Source organism: Dermacentor andersoni, chromosome 1 (assembly GCF_023375885.2).
Source record: "Dermacentor andersoni chromosome 1, qqDerAnde1_hic_scaffold, whole genome shotgun sequence".
Lineage (NCBI taxonomy): Eukaryota > Metazoa > Arthropoda > Arachnida > Ixodida > Ixodidae > Dermacentor > Dermacentor andersoni.
In genome coordinates, this window is record NC_092814.1 from 388,439,752 (window position 1) to 388,460,250 (window position 20,499).

General features: G+C 44.8%; 1 protein-coding gene across 2 annotated transcripts in view; it reads right to left on the reverse strand.

Moving 5' to 3' along the window:
• The window catches only part of O-fut1 (O-fucosyltransferase 1), a 167,604-nt gene that overhangs the window by 27,287 nt on the left and 119,818 nt on the right, over positions 1 to 20,499 (reverse strand). For both annotated transcript variants that reach the window (XM_050168402.3, XM_050168400.3), the window contains exon 8: positions 74 to 332. In XM_050168402.3, the coding sequence (XP_050024359.1) occupies positions 117 to 332 (216 nt within the window). In that variant the 3' untranslated portion in view covers positions 74 to 116. The remainder of the gene's footprint in view (positions 1 to 73; positions 333 to 20,499) is intronic.

Here is a 20,499-nt window from a genome sequence, read left to right on the forward strand (position 1 = left end):
CCCATTTCGCAACACTCGTAACTCATAACTACCACAGCTTTGTTTTATAACAGCAGCTCGCAATCGAACGAACCTTTCTGCAGAGCTGCAACTCCCACCAAACGTGCTAGCATCGATCACAATTCCTGGTGAATGCGCTCACTGGCACTCATGCCTCCATCACCGGCCAACGGCTGGAAGGCCCAGAAGGAAGAGGGCAGGCCATTCACGTCACGGTGGCGTTTGACAAAGGCACTGAATGACGACACACAGTTGCCCACGAAGTGGTTGGACAGGCCCAGAATGGCGAGGTCCACATGCGGATCACTGGGCTCGCGCTGTATGGCCACTGCCTGCAAACAACAGGTCATCCATCAAACCCTCGAGCAGAAATCAGAGACTGGGAAGCCATTTGCAGGCCTCATCATCTCTGCAATCAGAATCGCAGCATTGCCTAAGAACACACATCATCACTCACAATGGCTTCAGGGGAAGTGCTTTACCACCCTGCAGCAAGGGTTGTGTTCTATAACAAAGCGTCAGCATTCTTTTCACCCTTTGTCACTGGCTCGGATACTGCCGTGCATTCATCATTGCCAGGATTGGCATTCAGCATGATGAGAAAAGAAGGACTCAAATCAATCATTACAAAATACAGCCCTGAGTATCAACTGCACTCAGTGCCAGCACAAATGGTCACAGCTACTGTCAACACAAACACTCCCATGATAACACACTGCTCACACGTCGGCCCATCTCCCCTTTCTTTTTCGCAGGGCCCAAAAGTGTCTTCTGGTTTGAAATTGAGCAATCGCTAAACCGGCTGTTTCCAAAATTTGGCCTAGGAATGCTCAACAACAAACTTTAAAACAGGGTGCAATAATAATACCTAAGCTACAGGTACTGGAAGCAACTATCCGTTTGCCATTGAGCCCTACACTTGAGGCAAAGCTTGTTTGTTATTCTGAAGTAATGGGCGGTACCTATGGATGTGAACCTTTTAGTATGCTATACTGAGAATTTACAGTCTCTCCTGAGAAGCATTTAACATGATTTTTCTCTGTTTTAGAGCACAGCTCTTAGGCGCCCATTCCTGTAGCAAGTGTTGGTGTCGGCGTAACAAAGCGAACGAGCACAGCGAAAGATGAAAGCGAATGTGGAGCACAGCGGGGGATAAAAGATGCGAGGAGGAAAGTGAAGAGGAGGGTGCAGCGGAACCACGAGGCCTGAGGAGCGTACGGTTAAAGTGCGAGAAGAAAAGTGTAGTGCGGTGATGATGGCTACGAGATGGTACCAGGGTAGTGCGCATCGTCTCTGATGTTCAGCAGCAGCGGCTGCTGTGAATCGCGCCCACGTGTCACCCACAGGCTGGCTCTCACCATCTCCAGATTAGCGAGACGGTCATACCATACTTCACTCCGTTTCCAATGTGCTGCACGAGACAGATTGTCCATGCCAGCCAATATATTGCGAAATGAAAACACGTATACAGCTGTGCTCAAATTTCACATTAGGGAGTATTGTAATCGGCGGTAAATTTTTTTTGTCCCTGACAATCGCTTTCAGCTTTTAAGGCTCATGCAATGTCAGCAGAGTTGGACCCAGAGGTTGTGAACACAAGTCACGAGTGCACATGGGAAAATGCATAGCTAGTGAAGGCATCGAGTGACCTATCAGCACACTACGTAACACTGGACTCAGCTATTGACTGGCGATGATGCTATGATATGGCGGTGGTGAGGTGGCGTGATGCTGCACCCCCTCCAGACAATGCTTGATCCTAGAGTTACTGTATAAGTTGCCACAGGGAGCCCGATTTGTGTGTCTGTTTGCTATGTGCTGCTCGCGCAGCCATTCGTCAAGTGCAGTCACACAGAACTCCAAAGTTCAGCAAAGCAGCTAACTCTACAATCGCACTGTCCATGCTTTGGTGGCTTCAGCACCGATGAAAGCACCAACACTTGTAATATTGTTTGTTGTATTCCCTTATGCCATAAAATAATCTTGCCTTAGACCCAGCATGGTGGCGTAGTGGCTTTGGCATTGTACTGCTAAGCCAGAGGGCGCAGGAACGGTTGCGGCTGCATTTCAATGAGGGCGAAAAGCAAAAAAACACTTGTGTACCGTGCACTGGGTGCATGCCAAAGAACCCAGAGTCCCCCACTGCGGTGTGCCTCATAATCATATCATAAACACGTAAACCACAAACATTTAAAAAGCTTGCCTTAGAGTTCGCACTATTGTATACACATAAAATCCTTGTCGGTGCTGTGCAATGCCCCAGTTCATTGCGTCACTATCGGGAACATATATACAAATGTTCCTCTGTTGTACTCTGCCTCATTTCCAGTGTGATTTAGCATAGAGATGACCATCACAGGCATGCTTCCTCTAAATTATTTTACATTTAAAGGACCCTTCACTACCTTATGGCATTGAAAACCGACAAGTGCAGCGCGTAGATCATGCAGTGGCGATCGTGTCTGCAAAGTATCAAGCAGCTGCACAACATGGAAATGGTTGACATTTCAAACAAAAGCCTGCACACCCTTCTTCTTGGAGAGCCAACACGCACACATGCCTCGATCACACCGCCTACAACGTCGCTGAGTATGGCACGCAACTTCAGTGACTCTTCCAAAGCACAATGCGCAATATCGCCCCTGGAAATTCGCTGAACAGCGAAAGAGAAGAAAGAAGAGGCAGGACTCGTGATGTAAATGTGGTGTGTTCCTTTGGCTACGGTACAGGCTAAGGCAGGGAAGAAATGCGACTTGCAGACACTAGTGTCTCCACTAGCAGTGAAGCTTGCCCCTCCTGGCAGCACGCCAATGCAACATTTCAATTTCTCGTATCTCCTCTAGTATTAAACAACATTGAAAAAAAATTATTGTGGTGTAACACTCCCTAGATGACACCTTATGACTAACATAGTCTAGCCAAAATTTGCAATGGGGCCTGGTGAGGGGCCCTTTAATTATGGTGTTTACTTGTTCTGTTCAACATAAACAAAAGTACAACCGCAAGAAAGTAGAACACATGAAAACACCAGTGCAAAGTGTAGCCGTACCATCTATTGGCAAGGAAAGACACCATTGATACAGAGACATTTATTTGTAGTATAGCATATATCATGCAGTCCGATATCATCAAACACGTTTTTTTTAAGGAAGTGAATTTTATGTGTGCAATCAGTAATTTTAATCTTATCCTCGCTATAACAGTAGCGATAAAGCCCCAAAGGCTGTTACGACACCCGCTAGCCTGGCTCCTGCAAGCGCTGTAGTGGCTTTCTCAAATAAAAGAGTATTGCATGATGGCAAACTTTTGCACAACCCTGCTTCCTGTGGGAATGCTCATAGAGTGATAATTTTTAAGTTTTACAGAATTTTTTTAAATTGCCTGCTGCAGATAACATAATTCTAGTCCTTGAGCTGAGTTACACAGAGACGTGGACATTACTTGCATGATAAATTGAAACACATATTCATCCAAATAAAACAAATTCACTAATTAACTTCTTAATTACTTAACAGCATGTATTGCAATTTATGAATTGTAGCCTGTCAGATAGCAAGGTGAATACATTTGGAATGAATTTCCAGAATGACACCACTTTGGAGATATGCGCCATCAAACTCTCCGTAAAAATGCACTGTTGTTCCACTTACTCTTCTGACAAACTGCTCTTTTAGGCATTGAAGCACAAAAGTAACTGGAACATCAATGTATTTCGTGCCACATTTTTGGGAAATAATATCACGAAAATGGTGTAATCCTGTAAATTCATTTCAAGTGGATACGTCTTGCAAGCTCACAGGCTACAATTTGAAAATTGCAATATGTACCATTACATAATTAATTAAGAAGCCAATGATTCACTTTTCATTAATTAGTTGAATATTTGTTTCAATTTCTCGTGTTAGTGAGGTCCACCTATTCGAATAATACAGCTCAAGGACAAGAATTATGCTATCTGCTACAGGCAATATTAAAAATTTTTATAAAGCTTAAAAATGAGCTCCCCATATATATATATTAACTATACATTTGCATGGTCCTATACTGACACACCTGATCCTAGGAGGCAATGTGTTCTTCTGGAAAGGTGAAATTTTCCAAATGTACAAGAGTGTATAGTGACTTTTTCCCTATGTGCCTGTTGCACAGCCAGACTTTGCACCATGCATCATGTGAAGGGTTGTTACGCCTTCACTCCACCAGTACCACCCTTCATGCTGCAAGACCATCTGTGCTGTGCATTTGTTGCCCATTCTGCACACTTGGAAAGGTATCCAATATGTTCCCTTAAATTGGTCTGACCCACAATATTTCTCGTCTTTGAGAGGGGCTCAAACCTGCCAATTTGTTGCTGTGAGTGGGCTTGTTTCCCTGTGCTCAAAGATACCAATGTGTTAATGAAGTAGAGAAACGAGATCATGAGGCAAGTTTCCGTGGTGTGTCACGTACAGTGCATATCGGTTATGCATGCATCAGCACTCTGTCAGTCCAATCAACTTCCGTCAATTCGACCAGTACCACTGAAAGTGATCCCATTATCTGGCGGGTCGAATTAAACAAGATGCATAAAAAATGATAAAACACATATCATTTGGCAGTATTTGCCAGAGTCATTCCCTACCCCCCAAATCATTGTTAGTGCTGAGCGTAATCCTGGTTCTAACCCAAAGGAATTGATATCAACGATGAAGAAAGTGAACTAATGCTCCATTAAAATCGAATCGAGCCAACAACAAATGGCCAACGATATCAGTGTGTTAAAGAATTAGTGCTAGGCTTTGACATACGACATTGCCGACATTAAAAAATCGCCACAAAAAGTGTGGAAACTAAAACATCGCAGATAGACACATGGCAGCAGGATCTTGGTTCTGCTCGTGAGGTAATTGAACAATCGCAAAAAGAAACCGTTGTATTTTGCGCACATCTAGATGATGCCAAGGATCGATCTCAAAGAGATAATTTCGTTTTCTTTAATATATACCAAGACACAATCTCAAAGAGATAATTTAGTTTTTCTTTTGGGATACTGTACCAGAAAATGCCTCTGAAGAAAGCCCCGCAATCAGAACAACAAATTCTAAAGTCGCTGAATTCTTTACTTGAGATGTCCTTATCCACTGAAAGCATTGCTCATGCACACAGAATCGAAAGGTTTTTAGCAAACAAGACTCAGCCTATCGTAGTCAAGTTTGTTGCCTACAAGGCTAGGGATTTATTTATTTCCAAACAAAAAATGCTGAAAGATAGCCGGATCGTAATGCAGGAAGACTTCTCCACAGGAATGCACCGATCCCAACAACGCTTAACAGAGGTCACGAGGGTCCTGATTTTGCCTTCAATTTACACCACAAGAGACTTGCTTGCTAATGAAAAATTCTACAGCTACGATGTCACTAATGACACTGTCTATGAAGTTGAAGCAGCAGCGTCCACGGTTGCAAAAAAATTTGCCAATGATTACGATACCCCCTAATGCGAAATTTGGGCGCAGCTCTACATGTGTTTTTATTTCGCGATATACTGCCTGGTGCAGACAATCTGTCTTGTGCAGCACATTGCAAATAGAGCAAAGTGTGGCGCGACTAACACACTAATTGGGAGATCGCGAGAGGCAGCACGCGAGTGATGCATGGGCGCAATTCACAGCAGCCGTCACAGCAGACCTCCATTGATACAGCGCTTTGTTTCCATATATGGCATCAGTCAACATGTTCGCTGCATGCCATTGGTGAACAGACGATGGCACACTACTCTGGCACCATCCTATAGTGGTCGTCACTGTAGAGCCCATCTTGCGTGGCCCTACGCTTTTCTTCTCGCGCTCTCACCGTGCCTCCCTTTTACACTTTCCGCCTCGTGGTTCCGCTGCACCCTCTTCCTCTGCTTTCCTCCTCGCGCTCTCTTCGCTATCGCCATCTTTCATCCCCTTCTACACTCTGCGTTCGCTTTTATCCTTTGTTGTAGGAAGGACGCTGAGGGCCGGCGCCAACACGAAGCACAGGAACGGCTGCCTAAAAGCTGTGCTCTAATAACATGTTGTAGGTTGTACCTAACGGAAACAGTCTGTCACCATGCCACATTGATTCTGGTGCGCAAGAACCTAGAGAAGTGCGAGGGGTGATGGCCTCCCCCATGTGCTCTCTAACCCAGTCGTATTATTTACTAACATTCACATCACGATGTCAAAAAGAGATTACTTATGTGCGCTCATGAATGACTGCAATTCAGATATTATTATATTAACTAAACATGGCTATGTAGTACTGTTGATAACAGTGAACTCTTCAACTGTGTAAAGAAATACAATATATTTTGTCATGACAGACCTGACCAAATTGGCGGTGTTCTGATAGCAGCCAATGATCAAATTTAGTGTTCCCTGTTGTCATTAGAACAGCGTTAGAAATATTGCTGTGCAGCATAAATGTGAACTTCAAGAAAATAGTATTGGGAGTACACTATCAATCACTATCTAACTGCAATAGATTCTTTGACGAATTTCATGACTGCCTCAATGAAATCACTGTCCTTTTCCCTAGCATGCCTGTTCTGCTATTTGGCGATTTTAACTTTCGAAATATTGTGTGGTAAAATTCGTTTCCAGTTCCTAACTCCTCTTCTGCTGAATCTGACCATTTCATTCGCATCTGTAACAACTTTGGACTGACACAAATTGTCAATTTTCCAAAATGTGCGACGGCCCCCATATCATCGCTTCTTGACCTTATCGTAAATACATCCCCCAATATAATTTCTTCGATTATTCCCATTCCATGCCTTAGCGATCACACGGTAGTTCTTGCTATATTGTCGCTGCCAATTTCTAGGGTGTGTAAACACTTAAAAGAATCCAAAATCCAGAGCAATCCAATCAAGTTGGCAAGGCCAACCTTGATGCCATTAAAATAAACCCGTCATTTTTTAGATTAATTTTAGCATGAATATTCTAACCGAACAGTCGAAGAGAACTGTGTCCTGTTCAAAAAGGAGGTGTTAGAATTAACACAAATATATTCCCACTAGACAAGTATACTCGAGCAAAAAATGCCCCATGGTATAACATGCATTTAAACTGCATGCACATATGGGTCAGCTGAACGTTGTCTTAATTACAAAACTGCTAATGCCACTTATCATGCTGAATTAAAGCTGACTAACTTGAAATTTTTTAACCACATGCTACTGGACATGCTCAAAAATAACCCAAAGCAGTTTTGGAACACTATACGGCGCGACAAACATCAAGCAATCTCACTTTTAACTTGTGACGGAAATTCATTTCCTGATCAGGAGTACGCTACAATATTAACTGAAACATTTATCAAAGTTTTCTCTGATCCATCAAGTAATAAAAGATCACTTTCATTCACATCATTTACCATTGTGCCAATGGACTACATAGTCGTTACATCAAAGGGAGCTCGTGCTATTATTAAGGGACACTAAAACATATCGCCTAGTGGTACTGACAGAATAAAAAGTAAAATGTTTCAAATATGCTTGAATACTTCTCTTTCACTGAAAGTTGTTTCTTTTTTTTTTTTCAGTCACTAGAATCTGCAGTTGTTCCGAGTGATTGGTTAAATGCTAAAATAACACCAGTGCTTAAATCCAGATTAACTCTTGATCCTGCTAATTATCTTCCTATTTCCCTCACATCTGGAGGGAAAAAGAAATGGAGGGAATCTATAGGGAAATTTCTAGAGCATATTATATTTTCACACTTAGCAAATTTTCTAGAAAATAATCAGTTTTTCACCCCCCCCCCCCCCCCCCCAACATGGTTTCTATAAGACCTTTTCCTGAAACTAGGCTACTAATTTTCACTAATGATTTGCATCAGGCACTAGATTCTGGAATTATAACAGGCTGTATTTTCCCTGAATTTCTCAAAGGTGTTCAATAACACTAGTCAAGCCTTACTACTTTTTTAACTTGACCATCTTAATCTCAACCCTAACATCTTTAAGTGGATTAAAGCTTTGCTTGCCAACTATACTCAGTTCGTCTCTGCTAACGATTTTGACTCGTCAACTGAACCTTTCTCAGCAGTTCTGCAGGGTTTGGTACTAGGACCGTTATTATTTCTGAACTTCATTATTAAGTTACCAACTAATATTTCCTCAAAAAGTTTGCTTATTTGCTGATGACTGCATACAAAAACTGCATATGCTAGGTTTTTAAATTGCATTGCTTCTCTGGTCCCACCTTTAGACTTGTTCCGTGTTTTGCCTGTTTATGAAACTAAGATATCCTCTCTATTAGTTTTTCTTTTCTTGCTGTATGTTGCATGTTATTGCAATTGCCGCTACTGACTGTTTTGTACAAAGGTAGCTGCAGGCCTTTGTCAAGCTGCCTCTATGAAGAGAAGCTTTAACCTATAGCTTCCTTCATCAGTGTGACGATGAAAAATTATTATTATTATTATTATTATTATTATTATTATTATATATCAGAACATAATTAATGATGATGACTTTGCTGCTCATCAGTGCAACTTGAATAAAGTTCTGACTTCTTGTCATTCTTCGAAGATGGAATTAAATGTGACTAAATGTGAATCTATATGCATTTCACACTGCTCATTAACCAGTCCCGAATACTTCTTGAATGACGCCCCACTAGAATCTGCTTCATCTTGCCAGTCCCTCAGAGTTCACATTTCAAATAACCTTTCTTGGAAACAACAAGTTCGAACGATCATGCCGAAAGCTAGTACAACACTTGGTTACTTTAGAACAAATTTTTTTATGGTTCCAGTTCTTTAATAAGGTTACTTCATATCACTTACATTCGGCCACAACTACAGTATGCATCAACAATATGGAATCCTGGACAAGATACATTAGCGAATGAAGTTGAGGCAGTGCAGAACTGTGCATAAATTTTATCTCATCGAATTATCACTGCACTGCAAGTGTTACAAATCAAATATTGATCTTGCCTTACTTCCTACCCATCGTGAAATAGCTCAAATTTGTCTTTTCCCCAAAATTTGCAATCTTAACCCTTTGAGGGTCAGTGACATAAATATACGGCGCCACGAACAAGCCCCAAAATGGTCGATGCCGTATATTTACAGTGCCGTCTGTACGTTTAACCCTTTCGCTGTCACGGACGTACCGGTACGTCTTTGCGCTTCCCCCCCACAGTGTCACTGACGTACCGGTATGTTCTCTATTGTGCGTTCAAAATTTCGCGCCTGAGCGCAAAGCTGGCGCTCCTAGACTGGCCACGCCATCTGTTGACTCTTTCTACAAGTTCGTATTTTCGCCCCAACCTGTGTTAGTCCATGTATTGAAGAGTACGGTGCGACTGCCACTCCCCACTTTCTCTTTGCTGAGTGGCGCGGTGGCTCCGCGTTCGCGGGATCATGCGTCGCGCACGTGTGGTTATGGGTTCAAGAGTTTGTTCTGCAATCTCCGCTGGTTTGAAGGTTCTTATTTTTCTTCTGTTGGTGTGTCTGCTACGGCGCGTCAAGTTCAGGCGCACGTGCCGTTGCCTCTCCGAAAAGAGTGACTCGATTGCTGCTTTCGCTCTCTCGTCGCACCCTTGCTTCCAACTTGCAGCAGTAAACGTAAAGCCCTTCGAACTTTGTTTTAGCCTTTTTTTCATCTCGCTCTTCTTGATCACACAACGTCCCATTTCTCTCCGTTATGCGGGTGACTGAAAGCGCATCCTCCCTGCGCGCGGTTACTTTCGGATGGCTGAGCGCGCGGGACCTTCGTCTGCTCTTTGGAGCAGTGGCTCTTCCGATTCAGAATACGAGCCGAGCTCGGATTTGGACTCGGACAGCGTCTCATGCGAGGAAGAGATGAGTTCCGCATCGTCAGATTTGGATGTTGAACGGATGTTATAGTCAGGCTGATGATGATGATGATGTTTACTAACAACAGCTGCAGAACACTGAAATGTGCATGTTGCATTGACTATGTTATTTGTATACCAATCATGATCAAAAATAAATTGCTATGTTCATTCCCTGTTACGCTCGTTCCCTGAAACCAAGCCGACACTGGGGGTGCGTCACGGCCAGAAAGGTCCGACAGTGAAAGGGTTAAAAAGCGCACCAATTTCCTAACTTTTTCTTTTCTGTTATGTGCTGCCACTATGTGGGAATACAGGGAATTTTTTTTTGCGCGCCTCCCTCTCTTTGTTTTCGTTGCATGGTTTGTTTTAGAGCTAGTTTGCTCCCGCGCCTCTACATGCTACCGCTGGGGCATTAGTGCGCGCGCGCGGGCGGGCGGGCGGGTGGCGGTTCGGGTTTTGTTCCGCGGGCGGTGTCGGTTTCTTTCGCTTGCAAAACTGATGGCTAACTCGTTACTAATCGCTCAAAGGGTGACCGCCTCTTTCTCGCTCGTTTAGTGCTCACAGGGGTGCGCATAGGAAGGATGCCCCCGTGCATGCGTTTACATTGCTTTTCTTTTTTTTGGAATTCGCGAAAACTATTTGCCTCTGGTTGGCAATAAGATTAAGATTAGCGGAAGTTTGTTACACGTGCTTTTTGACGGGCACAGAACCACACAGATTTCTTGAGTGCACACACCTACGCAGTTCGATTACGCTATGGATGTACAGTGCTCACGGAATGAAATGGGACACGGAGCATTTAGTAGAACCCTACATGTATGCAAAGTACGCGAGAGCACCATGTCATGTCGCTAAGAATTTGGTCACCAAAGGTGACGAGGACTCCGATGTAAGTGTACGCGCCAGAATTACGTTGATGTGACACGAACTGCAGCCGGTTGAAACGGAAGTATGCGCATTACTTAGCCCTAAATTGACGCGTTTCATTCCGTGAGCACTGTACGTATTAGTGTAAGAGCGTGAACATTTGAGTCTTGCAAAATATTCTTGTGTGTGCATTTTTAAGGCCTTGAACTATGTGTATAAAAATGCATCACATTTATAACCCTTATAAGTTTATTTCCTTTTTTGTTGTTATTATTCGTGAATCAAGAGTACATATATACCAACGCAAAATATTTTTTTCTCATTTTACGGTCACCCTAGAAAAACTGCGGTAAATTTTTTTCGAAATAAATCCCTAAGAAGAATTGGAATCTGCAATAAAAGAAATCGACCCTGGGTGGTCGCATATGGCGAAAAAAAATCGACCCTCAAAGGGTTAATAACCACCTTCTTCAGCATTTCATTCACCCATTACCATTTATCTCAAGTAGGATTGACCACAGACAAAAGGTTGATGTCCTTTGCTAGAATACGGTAATATACTCATGCACTTTCTACCTGAGAACTTGCATAGGATGGAATAACCTCCCACAGTCAGTCCCTTTTATCAAAGATACACCCCCTTTCAAATCTGTTTTATGGAATATGTATGACAGTGCTTGACTGTTTGGTAATTTTGAATTGCTTTGACATGTGTTGCCTTATGAACTTTATGCTTTTGTATATTGTCTATGTTGTATACCTTTTTGATGCATACTTTTGTACTGGTTACCCCTCCCCTTTGTAATGGGTAAACCCTAAGGGCACACATTACATACAGTGCTGTGTCTCGTCTCTTTTTGTGCCTTTGCTTTTGTCTTAGTAGTTCACGCTCTGAATTAGCCATGCCTGCAGGTACAATAAATAAATAAAAATGTGGACCCTCTTTCTATGTGTCCAAAGTAAAAAAGTAACGTAGAAATTACATTAAAGTCCCCATGCAAAGAAGAAATCTAATGCGCACCCTATTTTTAAGCAAGAAAAATATACGTTTCGCACAATAATGGCCGATTTTCTAAAGTCAGCTTTGCCGCTAAATAGTTTAAAGTTCACTTCGCCGCAGTACACTTTTGTTATGCGGTAAAGCATACGAACGCTGCAAAGGCGATTATTTTGGTATCCGATTGCACCGCGCATGCAATTTTTGGCCCAATTTTCTCGAAAAAAAAAAAGGCACGCATCAGAATAGGGTAAATACTGTATTTAGACATTGTGAGGTACAGTTATTGCTTGAAAATCTTCCTAGGACTGGCCGAAAATAGCCGTTTTGGTGGAGTGATGTATGTTAAGGCGTTCACCTCCCCTATGCTCTGCCGAGACGGATGCTGTCAAGGAGGCCAGGTGCATGCGTGCTGAGTGGTCAAGTTCGAATTATGCGGTGACGGCCAACTTTAGGATCGAAGTAATCAAAATTTGGGCCCATAGCGTGAGCGCCGGCTGAGATCGCCAGCCTGGATCGAATGAATAGAAAAATCCAATAAACCGGAGTCTGATTAATGGAAGCAGTGATGGAAGCGGGATTTGTAGCAAGGTGGATGCCCAAGTGATGGATAGGATCTAACATATTCAAAGCAATACACATAGCAGAATTATGAACTATGGCTCCGTAGTCAAAGCATGATTGCATTAGACTTTTATACAAGCTTATAAAGCATCTGCCATTGCTTCCCCAGGATGTGCTGGATAACAGTTTCAACCGGTTCATAATCTTGAGGCACTATTCGGGTATTTCAGGTGGGAGATAAAGGTTAGTTTACTGTCTAACATAATACCTAAGAATTGATGTTCGGAGCTCAAAGATAGTCATTCTACATAAAGGTCTATAACAGGGTCTGGTAGCACACCTCTCTTGTTGGAGGAGGGGACGCACATAGCTTTTTGGGGGGTTTGGTTTCAAACTCTTGTCTGCACACTTGGACAACTTATTTAAGCAAATCTGTACTTTCTGCTCACAGATAGTAGCATTACATGACTTCAAACCCATTCGGATGTGCGAAATTTCCCATGAGCGAAATGCTGAGCTGCAGGTCTGAGGAGTCCGTGCACAATGTGCTTGACCACACAGTCCGAGAGGTCGATGTATGAAATGCTGAGCCGCGGGTCTGAGAAGTTCGCGCACACCGTGCATGGCCGTAGAGTCCGAGAGGCCAATGTGCGAAATGCTTACTTTAGGTATAAGAAGTCCACATGTAATGTGTTCGATTGCTGAGTCCTAGAGGCGGATGTGCGAAATGCAGAGCCACGGGTCTGAGGAGTGTGCACACAATGTGCTCGACTGCCAAGTCCGATGTGCGAAATGCCGATCCGCATGTCTGAAGTACCCGCGCACAATGTGCTCTACCACCAAGTCCAAAGACCAACGTTCGAAATCCTGAGCCGCGGGTTTGGGAGTGCGCACACGATGTGCTCGATTGCCAAGACCGATGTTTGAAATGCAGAGCCGCAGGTCTGAGGAGCCCGTGCACAATGTGCTCGACCACTGAGTCAGAACACCGACGTTCGAAATGCAGAGCCGCGGGTCTTAGGAGTGTGCGCACAATGTGCTCGACTGCCAAGTCCGATGTACGAAATGCTGAGCCACAGGTCTAAGGAGCCCGCGCACAATGTGCTCTACCACTAAGTCCTAAAGGCCGATGTGCGAAACGCTAAGCTGCGGGTCTGAGGAGTCTGTGCACAATGTGCTCAATTGCCATGTCCGATGTGCGAAATGCTGAGACGCGGGTGTGAGGATCGAGTCTGCGCACAATGTGCTTGATCGCCGTGGCCGATGTCCAAAATTCTGAGCCGCGGGTGTGAGGAGTCCGCGCAAAATGTGCTCAACCACCGAGTCAGATGTGCAAAATGCTAAGCAACAGGTGTGAGGAGTCTGTGCACAATGTGTAGATCGCCGAGGCTTATGTTCAAAATGCTGAGCCGGGGGTCTGGGGAGTGCGCACACAATGTGCTCGATTGCCAAGTCCACTGTCCAAAATGCTGACGCACAGGTCTGAAGAGCTCGCGCACAATGTGCTCTACCACCGAGTATTAGAGGCCGATGTGCGAAATGCTTACGTTAGGTCTGAGGAATCCGCATGTAATGTGCTCGATCGCGGAGTCCTAGAGGCTGATGTGCGAAACGCTGAGCCGCGGGTATGAGGAGTCCGCGCACTATGTGCTCGACCACCAAGTCCGAAGGCCGATGTGCGAATTGCTGAGCCGAGGGTCTGAGGAGTGCGCACACAATACCTGTGCTCGATCGCCGAAGCCGATGTGCGAAATAGCGAGCCGCAGGTGTGAGGAGTCCATGCACAATGTGCTCTATCGCCAAGTCCGATGTGCAAAATGCTGAGCCACAGGTGTGAGAAGTCTGCACACAATGTGCTCGATCACTGCGGATCCGAGAGGTCGATGTGCGAAATTCTGAGCCGTAGGTCTCAGCAGTCCACATGCAACGTGCTTCACCACCGAGTCCGAGAGGCCGATGTGCGAGTACGCATTAACATGCTCGATTGCCGAGTCCTAGAGGCCGATGTGCGAAATGCTGAGTGCCACCAGAGTGAGGAGTCCGTGCACAATTTACTCGACCCCCGTCTCCTAGAGGCCAACGTGCGACATGCTGAGCCGCGGGTCTCAGGAATCTGTGCACAATGTGCTCGACCACTGAATCCGAAGTCCGATGTCCGAAATGCTGAGCCGCAGGTAAGAGGAGTGCGCGCGCAATGGGCTTGATCACCGAGTCCGAAAGGCCCATGTGCGAAATGCTTACCTTAGATCTGAGGAGTCTGCATGTAATGTGCTTGACTGCTGAGTCCTAGAACCTACGTGCGAAATGCTGAGCGGTGGGTCTGAGGAATTCATGCATAATGTGCTTGACTACCGAGTCCGAGAGGCCGATGTCCAAAATTTTGAGCCGCAAGTATGAGGAGCGTGCTTCACCACCGAGTCTGAGAGGCCAATGTGCGAAATGCTTACCTTAGGTCTGAGGAATCCGCATGTAATGTGCTCGATCGCCGAGTCCTAGAGGTCGATGTGCGAAATACTGAGCCACAGATCTGAGGAGTGCGCGCACAATGTGCTCCATTCGAGAGTCCTGACGCCGATATGCGAAATGCTGAGCCGCAGGTGTGAGGAGTCCGCGCACAATGTGCTCGATCACCAAGTTCGATGTGCGAAATGTTGAGGCACAGGTCTGAGCAGTACGCACACAATGTGCTTGACCACCTAGTCCAAGAGGCCCACGTGCGAAATGCTTACCTTAGGTTTGAGGATTCCGCGCATAATGTGCTCGATTGACGAGTCCTAGAGGCCCACGTGCAAAATATTGAGCCACGGACCTGAGGAGTGCGCCTACACTCGATTGCCGTGTCCTAGAGGCCGATGTGCAAAATGCTGAGCCGTGGGTCTGAGGACTCCGCACACAATGTGCTCAACCACAGAGTCCGAAGGCCGATGTGCAAAATGCTTAGCCACGGGTCCGGGGAGTGCGCGTGCAATATGTATAGTCGGGGTCTGAGAATTGCGTGTGCGATTGCTTGGTCACGATCTCCGAAGCGCCGATGCTCCAAAGGCTTAGCCGTGGGTCCAAGGACTGCTTGCGCAATGTACTTTGAAGTGAAGTCCGAAGCAATGATGCTCGAAAAGCTTATCCGCGTGTCCAATGATTCCACACACGAAGTGCTTGGTTGCGAAGTCCACGTCATCGATGTTCAGAATAGTTAGCTGCAGATCTGAAGCCTGTTTGACATGACGTAATTTTCATTGCACCCAAAGTGCGACTTCAGTTGCAGGAGTCAACCCCCCCCCCCCCCCACCTTTGTGACTGCGACCAACCGGTTGGTCACACATCGCACAGATCACTGCTATTTTTTGTTTAAGTTGTGCCAAGAGAGCTATTTCACTGTTTGTTTTTGGAAATGGTGTGTGTCACTCAACAAGCACTGAACAGTGAAACTAATTTAGTGGAGCCGTGGATTGTGCAAGTGGTACGTACCATCAGCACTGACACACGAAAAAGGCAGATAAAAACATGTAGGTCAGCTTCGGTTCTATGATTTCTGTACATTTGTTGACACGCTACGTTGATAATCAAGCAACGTTTTTTGCACATTGGCTTTGGGTTGTGATAGTATGTACATGCTTTTGTGCACCTCTTGGGGATTTGAATGCCCTGCTAATTGTAAAAACTAGAAGCTGTCACTCATGAGAAGACATGGCCTTTGGATGTCATCCTAAGCATTTGGCACTGGCAAAGTGGAGGAACCCTTAACAAACGAAATTAGGGCACAAGCAACAACCAGAATGGTGATAAGCTTCACTTGTGGCTGCCATCTTTTTGACAATGCTCATGCGTATCAATCTGAAAAAGTTAGCAAGACCAATACTGAGTCTCAAATTTTGGTCGCCGTTTTTTTTTTTATTATTATTATTCTAGATTCATGCGATGACCAAAAGTACCCGGGTTTTAACCTTCGAATGCTTATAAACTTAAACAGAGTCAAACATCCCAGTGGCACATTTCGATTGACAGATACCCGTGGCTGCTTGGTCCACTTGTTATTGAAAAATATTTTGGCCGTAGCGCAATACTGCTTGCAATACGAAAATTGGCAACTCCGGCGACTTATAAGTAGGAGTCCGCGAATGCTGAATAGTTGATTTCTAATGGAATATCAAGTCAAATCACCCGCCTGACCCCTCCCCTCCAGTCACACGTCTGGTGGTAGAATTGTTCCGGAAATTCAAAAATAATTTTAAATAAGCAGAAATGCGCAAAAACGAAACCTAAACCTGACCGAGCAGCCGATCGACTATCTTTGTGCGACGTCACGAAAGGCACACCAGCGGGGAAAGCGCACAAGGCATGCCATCCCGCAAGTGTGGAGAACAAAAGCGGTGAAGAGCAGACACTCAGTTGATTAGTCACCGCGCCGGACCATTGGCTGTCTTAAGGTGACAATGCCCGCTGCACCAGCCCTTTCTAGCTGTCAAACAGTGACAGCTATGATTCCGATGAATTCAATAGCAGCGAAGCGCCGTTCGCATACCACCCACCACCACGAGAGCCAGCGCTCAGCACAACACATCGCGCCGCAATATGAAGACCAAGGGTAGCCCTAACCATTGATATGATACATTCTATTTGAAGTGTTTTACCACTTTCTGGGAAATGGTTTGCATGGATTCTATAAGATGTTGTGGAGCACTGCTTTCCGCATCTGTTTGCCGATTTACAGAGTGCATAAATTCCCGGAAGAACGCCGCTGAGCGTCCAAAGCACTGATCGGCGCATTTATATCGGCATGGTACAGCGACCGCTCATTATTCGCTTGACATATATGCAAGCCATACATAAGTGACATCACATAATGTTAGAACATAGCAAAACATGCAGATTTTGCATAGGTAAGCTCTGTCGCATCACTCTGAGTCACACTGGTGTGAACGACTGGACACCTTAAAAAAAAGCAAGCAGGAGACCGTTGTATAATAAGTTACGCTGCCTACGTATCATTCTTCATACTCCTTTTGTGCACACAATTCATGTGTTCCATAAAGTAGACAGAAGATGAAGATTTTATGTGCATGATCATTCATTTAGAGAATGCATAGCTTTCTTGCGGAAACACCGATGCCAGTACTGACTTCATTGGCAGCTGAACAAGGCAGTTGTTTATGCTGCTGTATCGAAGGGACCTCCGCTTGCTGCCCATTTGGGATAAGAGGCAAACAGTGCATGACATAAGTTAAATAATGAGTTAACAATATATAAAAATACATCAATGTGCGATAATGATTTAATTTAGGGAAATGCCGGTGAGTGTGAGTGGCATTCTTTGAGAATGGCAACGTACCAATGCTTACAGTGTGCACATCGCTTTTTGTATGCACTGTACAAAATGAAGAATAGTTTATTTGAAATTCGTATCGTCAAAACTGAACTACAGAAACAGCTTTTTTTCATCCAAACGGCTTAATTAGCTTGAGGTCAGGTCAGTTGATCAGGGCCGTCCCCAGAAACTCTGCGACTGTAATAGGCCTAACCCCGGCTGAGCGCAATTGACATCAGTTCAAACTGTAAGTGTGGGTGGCGAGAGTGAAGTTCGTGCAACGAATAACGCAATACCGCTTGTCTGTCCATACAGAATGCAACTTCTCGCAACTGCAACTTCTCGAGCCAAACACTAGCACGATCACCAGTTCCTCTACACTCTCGTTTGCCATTCGTTCCCAGCATGCTCTGCAATGCTGCCCTTTACGTCTTAACACAATATGGCCAGTAGCTGAGGAGCGGGTAAGTGAGATGGTTTGAAAGAATTGACAAAATTTATTCATAAGAAATTTCCACAACTATCAAACCTACTTTTTTTCAGCACATGACAGAAGTGTGCAGAAGAACGTAGCCAATGTATTTTATTGACATCTGTTGACATAAAAAAATTGCCAGAACACCAAATTAGTATGCCAGCACTGATAACAACTTAGTTTGTACACGAAGTTGTGGAAAAATTTTTGCGTGATAAGATGTCTGTCAAATAGAAGTAAGTTCTTTTTTTTCCTCTGAAGCTGAAGAAATAGTGAAGTTTTCCTAAATACCAATGGGACTTTCAGTTTAGTAGTGGGCCATACCGTACATGCTTAATGGCAATGTAGTATTGCTTTCCAGTTTCCTTCCAGGATAGGAGGGGTTTTTCATCTTTATGGCAGGTAGTTTCTGAAGGTCATCGCCTACTCGTTAAAGGGGCCCTGAACCACCTCTCGGCTTGGTGAAAGAACAGTCCACGTATAGCATACGCTGCTGTGAACATCTCAGCCAAATTGGCAGTCATGTGCGGTGCGTGGATCTCGGAAGAAGAGTGCAAAGTCAGCTTCTTTCATACCCGGGAAGGCATTGCCAAGAGGGACGAACAAGGATATTATAAGAAAATGCAAAATATACAGGTCAAAAAAGGGAAAGTATTGCACAGGGCTAGGACTGAAAAACAGCAACACACGTAAGTGCAAAGTACACAAAATTATCATTGAAGTATATAAATGCAACACAAATGTCACATGCAGGACTATTATTTCATAGTATGGCAGATTCCTATATGTGGCTGCTATTGGCCAATACCTGAAATTAATCAAGAAGGATGTTTACAGCGCTTCTTCCTACTGTTACTGTGTGTATTTATTGACGAAGTTTAATAAATGGGCTGAAGTAAGCAAAAACCTGCTTTCGAATTGATAATAATTGCGTACTTACGGAAGAATCCAACTATCGTCTGCTCACGCTCGGCCGTGACTGCCTGAGTAAGAATTAAACTTTGGCCACCCTGCTTATCGGTGTCAAAGCCATCAAATCTCGCTGATTTCAATTAGTTTTGAGCACTCAAATAACGTCAAACCATGCAAAACTTATGGACAGACCACACGCACGCTTGCCAGCGCACACTCAACCCTGGCCACTTCTGGTTAGACGTCATGGCAGGCTTCGCTTCGTAACGAGCGCTTCAAAATGTGCAATTTGGATGTGGCTACTATCCGTTGGCCAAGCAGGTGCAGGACAAAGCCGGTCTGTACCACATAGGACAGCCAGACAGGAGCATAAGAATGCAAGCGCGCACTCTAGCCCTGTTGTGCACAAAGCAAATGCTACAGTTGCATGTAGCTGTGGTCTCCTATGTAGCGTAGACAACGCGGCCGCTGTGAGGTGCTGCGGCGAGTCCACAGGCTAAGCGCATTGAGCATGGCACTGAGGCTCACTGAGGACAACCACGTTTGGCGTGTCGTAGGCATCAAAATCGGAAATATTGGTGTCTACGTGAACATCCAAAATCAAGTTTGAACTGCGCACCATGGTGACGTTCAGTAGGCGGAGCATTGTGGGCACACCCCGCTCCGCCACAGCCTTCACAGTGCAAATCACTGAAGAAGGAGCAGAAGCACCGGGAACATCATGTTTTATTGCGAACAACTCCGATTTTGCTGAATGCATTGACGAACTTTTTGCGGCAAAGTATTTCTTAAATAGTCTAATTTAATTTCAAACGCATTTCTCAACTTTGATAAAAAGTGGTTCAGGGCCCTTTTAAGGATGATTTGCATGACAGACAAAAGCTGGGAATGCACATCACGTCCCTCAGCACCGCTCCACATGATCATCAGCACCTGTGATAAAGACTTATCAAATCAAGAGGGCCAGGGCAAGTTTGTGCGACATTAGCCCCCCCCCCCCCTTTTTTTTTTGAGCTTGGCACATAAGTCCAAAGGTAGCCTTGCGACGGGTCACTCAAAGCTAAGCAGAGACTATTGTGCGCCTACGAACGGCGTTCGGAATGAGCTAGGGGCCACCATACTGTATTTCGTAAAGATGGCGGTCGTGAACATGCAACGATCATTCTATGCACTCGCTTTCATTGGTGAGGCGATTTGTTGGCCTTCTGAGGGTAGTGCCACCACTGTGAATAGATCTGCATTGATTCAGTAACCGTAACTTTAGTCACTGACAATCAACGATGCAACTCTGATTAGGCCTATTGAGCCTGACAGTGTAGCCAATGATGTGCCCATGACGAAAATTCACTGCCGGCACATGTAATAACAGGCCGCAAACCTGTCCTGGAAAGGCTGTCACTCGTATGTTTTTACGGGTGGCTCAACAGTGATCAGTTGCAAGATCACACAAACAGGTTAGATTGGTGGCCGTTGAAGCAGCATACGGGTCCGCAGTCAACCAACCGGCAACTACTGAGAGCACATGTTTTAAGTTCCTCTGTGCTCGCATGCGGGTAGAAAGTTCCAAAC